The 8,997-nt window shown below is 35.3% G+C and overlaps 1 protein-coding gene across 1 annotated transcript; it reads right to left on the bottom strand.

The window, feature by feature from the left end:
• Positions 1-2,283: 2,283 nt before the first annotated feature.
• LOC136264281 (uncharacterized) lies at positions 2,284-8,776 on the bottom strand. The gene is made up of 3 exons (XM_066058989.1): positions 8,619-8,776; positions 8,232-8,567; positions 2,284-5,960 (listed from the first exon to the last, which is right to left on the bottom strand). The coding sequence occupies exons 2-3, from the start codon at positions 8,237-8,239 to the stop codon at positions 2,486-2,488; spliced, it is 3,483 nt and encodes a 1,160-aa protein (XP_065915061.1). The 5' UTR covers positions 8,240-8,567; positions 8,619-8,776; the 3' UTR covers positions 2,284-2,485.
• Between the last annotated feature and the right edge of the window lie 221 nt (positions 8,777-8,997).

Genomic DNA, 8,997 nt, shown 5'->3' with positions numbered 1-8,997 from the left:
AAAGTATAAGATAGTTAGTATAATTCAAGACTATACTGAGATTATTTGTATAGTTTAAGCCATTAGATATACCATCTTATATTCCTCTTTTTTCACAGTGCACCTGTTAATTTATATTGCTGTTTTAGACACCTGGCATGATGTCATGTATAATCCTGGGTGTATTGCATTAGAAATTAGTGTGTAGTTATACTCATGGCTAGTAAAGTACGAACATTAGTGCACTAAAAACATTATTGCAAGGCTTTCTGTATTAAATTACATACCCACAATCAAAGAGTTTGTACACTCGTGTTGATATGCTTATGTTTGACCACAGCAACACCTTGTCATTTATATGTACATTATCCACAACCAAATTGACATGGCCCCATATAAATACATACACTTGTGAAGCATGCCTGCAGTTTGCCACACTTGCAGATGAGTCATCCAGTTTTAACATAGGCACTTGTGATTTGCTTGAAATATGCACATGTATATACTCGGGACTGCAGCCCTTATGCTTGTGTATATATTGCATGTTGTAACCATTACATATTATAATATGGTTACGAGGGATATGATAGAACTATACATAATGGCCAGTGGAGAGTGTGTGTATTTTAGTCATTTTGCAAATTGATGCAGGCTTGACAGCTACTGTAAGTTAAATAAGGTCTTCCAAGTTCATGGAGTTTATGTCTGTGGTAAACCCCTTTTCACAAGTCTGGTCACATAACTACAGTATGAAATAATTATACAGGTACAATGTGGAATCTATGGAATTTGTGACCGGGCCTGCAAAAAGAGGGCATGTGGGCACAAACTACATCCCATCACATTACAAATCATATCTCAGTTCTGGAATAAAATATCTCCATTCTGTAACTTGCATTATAAAGCCAATCAGATGTTTAATAAGCGATGAAAATTGCATGGCCATAGCTTATGATTCATGAAACATTAAAATAACAGTCAAATTTTGTTGCCCACATGTCCTATTTTCATAGGCCCAGTCACATCTATAAACCAGAAGGCCCGGGTCTGTAGTGCACGAGCAAAGCGAGGACATTACTAAGGGCCTGAGGGTTCTATTATATCTGTTTCTGTATGATACTACTAGCACCATGGCAACCATGCACACTTATGTGACACAATTCTGCATCCCATCATATTACTGCATGTTAGGAATGTATCCTCATCTAGATTTTGAGCATATGTTTATGACCTGAAGGTGGAGTGCAACTGTATATAAGAGTTATTACCCACACAAAATGCTGAACATATTGAGTCTAGGCTTGAGGCAATTATGCATTGAAAATAACCTATTATGCTTTTGAGCAGTGCTAAAAAATTGTGTCTATTATGGTCAAAATTGTGCTTTCAAAATTAAGATTACTGTATGCTCAGGAGCTGACTGTTTTTGTAAGCCTTTCTTGACTGCTGTATTAGAGTATCTCTTTCTTATCATTGTTCAATTGTTTCCGCAGGTAGGCAACAAGTTAGCCTGTGGCACATGGAGCCAGAAACCTGAATCTGAAAACTATGCTGAATGCAGAAAATTCCCAGACCAGGTGGTGAATAATCCACAGACAGCTTACACAGTCTAGGCAAGTGCCTGAGGAGCCACGCAGCCTGGGATCTAACCATGACAAAGTGCAAATGATCAGCCAAAAATTATGAAAATAATAAACATTAAAGATGTCCTTGACATAAAAATAATGTGTTTTGTACTTATTTTTTGCTGCACTTATTACACATTTTAGTTTAAAATCTTGAAAATTGTTCTGGTATAATACTTGATACTTTGCTAGCCTATTATGCTCAATATTATTCCAACACAATTACATAAGCCTAATTGAGTCTAAATGCAGTATATACTGTATACAGTATTAGCCAGGTATATCTGGTATACATTCCTGCTAAATCTACTCTGATCAATACTTAGTATTTGTAACATTGTAAGAATACACTGTAGTAAGCTTCAGTATTCAAAGCATTAATAATGAATTTTACTTGTGCTTTAATTTGCTTCTCAAATTTCAAACTTTTAGAACTGCTCTGTATCTAAATCCATGAAGAACCTCATACTGGCCTATTGACATCTACATACTGAGCTTCACTATCTTATTCCATTAAATATTGCTGGATTAAAAGTGGAATTGACTAAATTTTGTACCCAGTTGTATTTACCATGTCACTCCTTGCTGTGCAAGTTATGATACAAAGAGTGATATGCACAGAACTGTAGACTATGTATTTTGCCATTGTATTTTAGGATACTGTTATCTGTAGCTGCTGTAATTACATAATGTACTAACTTATTAATCTGTACATGTACTGTATACATGTATAATACAATGTTAGTGTATTTTTCTTATTGTTTTGTTTGCAGCCAATCAAATGACTTACAGCAATAATTGTTCATAAAACTATCATTGTTATGTCACAAAAGTGCTTTATATTAATTAAATATTAATTAGCTAATTAGCAGCAAGTTATACTAATCAGTTACTGCAACTAGCGGCTCTTGAAATTCTTTATAGTTGAAAGTCACATCTGGGATTTCATTGATTGTGTTATGCATGCATATCTCAGCTGGTTTTATCATTTTATTCTTCTTCCACCTCAATGTGTATCTAGTAACAAACTCTTTCAGTATTTCCAATTTACTCCCACACAACACGGTTATACAGGTGTACAATATGAAGAGTATGAAATACAAGAGTACCACTAAGATGAGGTACTGTACTACTGCAGTGCTTGTAATGTTGTAATGATCGTGTAGTGCAAATAAATACAGCAATAAGAGATTTAACAGAACAAAAGACTCCTGTATATTCTTGAATCTGCTCTTAAAAGGTTGTATAACTCCTTGAATACAAAGCAAGATTCCTACTACAATTGCTCCACTAATAAGGCTGAACTCTATTCTAAAAGCTGACAGACTAAAAAACACAGCCCTCATTAAGAGCTGTAATCCAGTCCAGTAGTAGTACTTGTCCTTGTATGGACCAAGGTATGGATCAAGTAGTGGCTTGAAACTGCTAACAAATCTAAATCGTAATAGTGGCCTTGTAAAAAGGAGAAGAGTATTAAATATCAGCAATGTTATAAAGATAATTAAACAGGCCACAAACAGTGTTGTGAATGTGATTCCAAACAACTGAACACTTGTATCTGTTGACCAGAATGGCTGTGTGTGTCTACTGGGAAGGTAAATAGTATTAGAATAAAAGAACAAGACATGACATACTGTGGATAATATTTTAGTATAACTCAACAAGAAGAGAGTGGCCAGCACATGTAAACTTCTTCGTGCAGTAAGCCTCTGAACTTTGTATGAGTAACGACTACCAATAATCAGTGCTGATGCTATTGCTATGAGGTAAGATGGAAAAGTCAACTGTAAACATATTTTAACATAACCAGTCATGTTCTCATAGAAACATGTCTCAATTCCTAAATCCAAGTTAAAAATAGAAAGTAGAATACAAATAGGTGAATAGCAGTTTGACAACAAAGTTGAATAATTTGTGTTGATGATGTTCACATAAAAGATGAATGTATTAATTGTTCCTTTTGTTACAGTCAGGTTCAATACAAATAGCATTATCACTAACACAATACCTGCTATTGCTATAGGTATTATGATCAACAAGTAGATGTTTGAGCACTGTTTACATTGTGATGAACCAAACACAGCACTGAGACCTTGTTGACAATGTCCACATAACACACCAGACCTGTTAAACTGACACTGCATGTCAGGAGTGGACAGGTTGAGGTATGATGAGTAGGGTAAACAGTAGTCAAATGGACACTGAGAGGAGACATGGTACTCATGTGAGCCATTAATGGTATCACCTGATATCCAACTGTTAGCAGGACGTAATATAGTCCCATCAGCTAAGTTGCATGTAGTGACAGAAATAATATCGCAATCCAACACAGAGTCACAATGACATTTTTGTAAATGAGACTGTAATGAAAACCCTACTGGACAAGGTAGTAGTTTAACATAGAATATTTCTGGCATTCCTTCAGCACTCAGGTGCAGTTCACATTCAGCTTCATCAGACCACACAGTGTAGTTATACTGATTACAACCAGTAGTTTTGTGCATCTGTAACATCTCAGTAGCTTTACTAATCCTGCAACCATTGTATGGTAAGTATGTTGTGTCAAAAAGCAATATTACTGAACTTTTTGAAGACAATAATAGTCGTGGTACAATTAAGTTGACCACTAAAACTTGGCCAGGAAACGCTTGTCCTAGCTCATGTGAAGTACAGTCATAAGTCAATAAGTTCTCACACCTGCAAATACTAGAAGGAATTATTCCTATATCCTTTTTGTCAATTTTTACATTTGTCATGTTTAAAACTTTAGCGAAAACATCATCTGGACTACTGTGTATCAAGGAATTGCCTCCAATTAAAGTCCAATTGCAATTTCTAAAGTAATTTTCATCATCATTTAAGTTTTTGGGTGCAGTGTACATGTTATCTACTATATCTATTTTAGTTGAAATAATTGCTGTGAACTGAAAATAGCACAGTGACTTTATTTGCTTATTGTATGTAATCGTCTTTGTTAACACTGAGTATACCACATTATTTGTCACTTTAAATATGCTGTTATCATCTATTAAAATATATGAACTTTCTGTAATTTTTAAAACATATCTAGCAAAGTTATTTGAAATATGTACTAAATTTTTAATTATCATGGAAGATAAATTGAGTTCCACAATGTTTTTATAGTAGATGTTGTTTGTAATTTTAGTGTTGCTGCAGAAGACATCTCCATTAAAAATCAATATCATACTATTTCCATTACTGTGTTTGTTATTGAAGATATTGGTATCGTGTATTTCAATGCTGACAAGCAGCATCCTCTGCCGTTCATTCACCTTTGTGATGTCTTTAATGATGTTCATGACATGATTGTGATCAATACTGCAATTACTAATTTCTACCGCAAATACACCTACACCGATTTGACCACTATTATCAACAGTTATTATTGAACTTAAGTTAGAATTTTTGTGAAATGTAGTGTTACTAATGTGGAGAAAATCATAGTCAGAGTGCCACGATTCTAGTATGAAAAGTACTAGAGAGGAACTTGCACCGTTATTGTAAATGTGACAGCTTTTAAAGTTAACTTCAATTTGTTCATAATTCTGTACATTATAATAATATAATGCACGAGCGTTGCACAAACTTTTAAGTGCAGTGTTCATGACTGTAATAAAATGTTTGACTTTGTTACGAGAAAATAGCATAAGGAATGCATTTTGTATTCTTTTGTGAAAACAATATGTTTGTGTGTATATGAAGTTCTTTATAGTCAATTTACTACTTTTTTGCTTCAAAGAAGAATAACATACTAGCATGCCATTAGTAGTAGCATTAGATGTTTGTGAAGATACCACATGGACATGGACATCATTTAGTTCAGACTCCACCACATTGATGACAGCTAATCCATCAACACCAATGTTAACAGTTATTGATATATTCTCAACAACCGCAGACACACAGTTAAGTAGTAGAAATGCAGCTGCATTCCAATGATGTACTTGTCTTAATGCAAGATGATAAGATACAGCAAAAGCATTATAATAATGCCTTCCACAGTCTGTTATATCTATATTATTGATGACAATGTTTTGTACATTACTGATTGCTATTCCAACTGATAAATTGGCACATTTTATTTTGGTATGGTTTCCACTCATGGAAAAGTTATTCAAATTCTGAATAATGAAGTCCTCATTAAGGAGATAAGTTCCAGAAAGAAAATACAGCTGGGTATTAGAGGTGAAGTAACTTTTAACATTGTTTTGACAATGTGACAGAAAACAAGTGTTTTCACTATTGGTGGAATGGTGATCATCAGGTATGATAAAGACAGTATGAGCCATTACCTGGAGTAGTATAGCTAGTATTGGTGTCATGAGTAGACAGAAACTGTAGGGATAGTAGGTCAATTACGTAATTGTATTTCTGTACTTATATCCTTTAATGTATGTTTGTATAATTCATACCACTCTATACATACAATGTCATATGCATACATGATTTGAAATAATCAAGACACACGATATTGTGTCGTGCGGCCCAAGAAGCCGGCTCGCCACATTGTGGGTATATTGACAGGAAGAAAGAAAACTTCATTTTCACACTTTTGGATCTAGGTGATACCTTACTCGATTGGAACAAAATTTGCTTCACAGTTGCCCGCCAGCTAGGGCACTCCACATTCCAAAATTTGAAGGAAATCGCTCAAGCTATTTCCAAGATAAGAGCAGCGAAAGTTTGGTCTTTTGTTTCTTCGTGTTTTCGCACACTTGCAAAATTGCTATAAAACGTTAACGCGTACTCCGATCGCCTTGAAATTTGGTACACAGAAAGGGAGTCCAAAGGCGAATCGTAGTATCACATTTGGTGTAAATCGGATGAACGTTTAAGGATTTATGACCAATTATTCGTGTAAAACAAGATTGATTTGTTGTCACGCCTACAGGGTAAACCACTTCATGGAATGAGTTGAAAATCGTTTTGTGGATAGATCAACCATTGTAGGAGTGCTTTTTGGTGGTTTAAAAGCAATCCAAATACAAATCATGGAGATATGACAAGAAACCAAAGGTGTGTAACAATTTCGCGATCGAGATTCGTGAATAAAAATACCAATAATTTTGACGCCTAGCTACCAGGCAAACCGCTTGGAACAGTGAGCTGAAAATGGGTATGTAGCTGGAATAATCACCGTAGAAAATCCTTGCAGTAGTACAGAACAATCGGTTTACAAACCACTGACGTATGATTCCAAAGCCAACTCCGTGTAGCAAATGCAAGATAGAGATACTCTAATAGAACAGTCACCCTAATAGAGCATTCAGCTACTTTATGACTTACTCCATTATAGATTTCTATTACATTGCAAGTTATGCTGTAGGGAGTTCAGCAGCAACCAGTTAATATTATAGACAGTTCAGCCACAAGCAAGTAACCTTGTAGAGAGTTCAGCTACAAATATATCGCTGTATAATTAACAAGTCACACTGAAGAGAGTTCAGCTATAAATAAGTCATTCACCCTGTAGAGAGATAAGCTACAAACAATTCACTCTGTAGAAATTCTGCTACAAACAAGTCTTCATGCAGAGAGCTTAACAACCAAAATCCACCATGTAAAGAGTTCAGCTTTACTAACAAATTACTCTGTAGAGAGATCACCTAGAAACAAGGGAGAGCTCAGCTAGAAAATGTCACTTTGTAGAGAGTTCAGCTACAACAAGTCGCCCTGTAGAAAGAGCAGCTAGAACAAGTTACCTTGTAGAGAGTTCAGCTATAAAGAAACCATCATGTAGAAAGTTCGACTACAAACAAGTCACCTGTAGAGAGTTCAGCTAGAAGAAGTTACCCTGTAGAGAGTTCAGCTACAAAGAAACCATCATGTAGAGAGTTCAGCTACAAACAAGTCACTCTGTAGAAAGATAAGCTTATCTTGTAGAGAGTTCAGCAGCTTCAGCTACAAAGAAACCATCATGTAGAAAGTTCAGCTACAAACAAGTCACCCTGTAGAGAGATCAGGTAGAAGAAGTTACCCTGTAGAGAGTTCAGCTACATATGTATAAGAAGTCACCTTATTAACTACAGTATGTAATTATCTTTCATTGTTAAATATATAAACCGTTTTAATCAGACAAAAAGCTGTACACAAAATTTCTTCCTTTGTTCCATAATTCCTGCAGAAAAGAAAAAAAAAACAAGTTAGAAGGAAGCACCAAAGCCAGTTAATGACTGACTTTAGTGACTTGCAATGCAAAAAGAAGTGGTATGATTATCTAAACCAAAACAGCCAAGCTGTAAAAAAAAGTGCAGCTCCCAAAGAGGCCAGGATGAAAAAAAGATGCGAAATCCAAGTTGGTGGCCAAGAAATAGCTGTGATGGTAGGTTAATGGTAAAAATGTTAATTACGACAATTCGGGTGCATTTGGTGCTGAATCCTAGGGAGGAAGCAACGCAAATTCACCTGAATTGTCGTAATTAAATTTTTTGCCATTATCCTACCATCACAACCATTTCTTGGCTGCCACCTTGGATTTCATATCTTTTTTTCATCTGGCCTTTTTTGGGAGCCGTACTCTATTTTTACAGCTTGGCTATTTTGGTTTAGATTATTATTACATGCATACACACATATCCAATTATGCATAAAAATGCATTATCATACCTCCTCATTGTGACCAGGTGTATTCGCCAAAAAAATAGCTGCTATGTCTTAATATTCTTCTGTTTACTATACTTCCAGCTGTTAAAACTACAGTACATACTTGCTGACTCTTTTAATTCAGCTGTATGACTGAAATGCTGATAGGTACTGTTACATTATATACAATGTAGTCAGTACGTGAGCCCCACCAAATATAGTCACATCAAAGAGGTTCACTTCCGATGGATTTGTACTGGAACAAGCATGTTTTCATGTTGTAAACAAGTTTGCATGCCTGAATCATCCATACTAAATGTATGGAATATTTTCAAAGACTCACAACTCACTTGTTCTTGCCTGTATCAAAACATGTTTTTATAAACAATTCCAGTGTTTAAAGGGACTCACAGTGCTATTAAATACTTGGGTAGCTGGCCCATATAACAAGAAACGAGGGCTCAGGTGAATGCAAACAGGCTAGGAGTAGCTATACGCAGCTTCATTTTCAGATATCACATGTTCACATCATAATAATACTATATTGATATAAGATACTGAACACGCAAATACTAATATATACGATCAAGCAAAAAATAGCAGCTATGTACACCTCCTAGCTACACAGCATTGCAACATCACCACTAAAGGCTTCTAAAGTGAAACATACAACAGAACACAATAAAATAATTGACGGTACCTTCAGTAAGTGAGTTCAGTACTAAAATATTGAGCTATAAAATTACAGATACAATGTTAGGGCCTCTCAAAACATTTTGAATGTGTTTGT

This window comes from Dysidea avara, chromosome 1 (genome assembly GCF_963678975.1).
Source record: "Dysidea avara chromosome 1, odDysAvar1.4, whole genome shotgun sequence".
Taxonomy (NCBI): Eukaryota; Metazoa; Porifera; class Demospongiae; order Dictyoceratida; family Dysideidae; genus Dysidea; species Dysidea avara.
The sequence above is the reverse complement of the archived record's forward strand: the minus strand, read 5'-3'. Positions and strand labels throughout refer to the sequence as shown.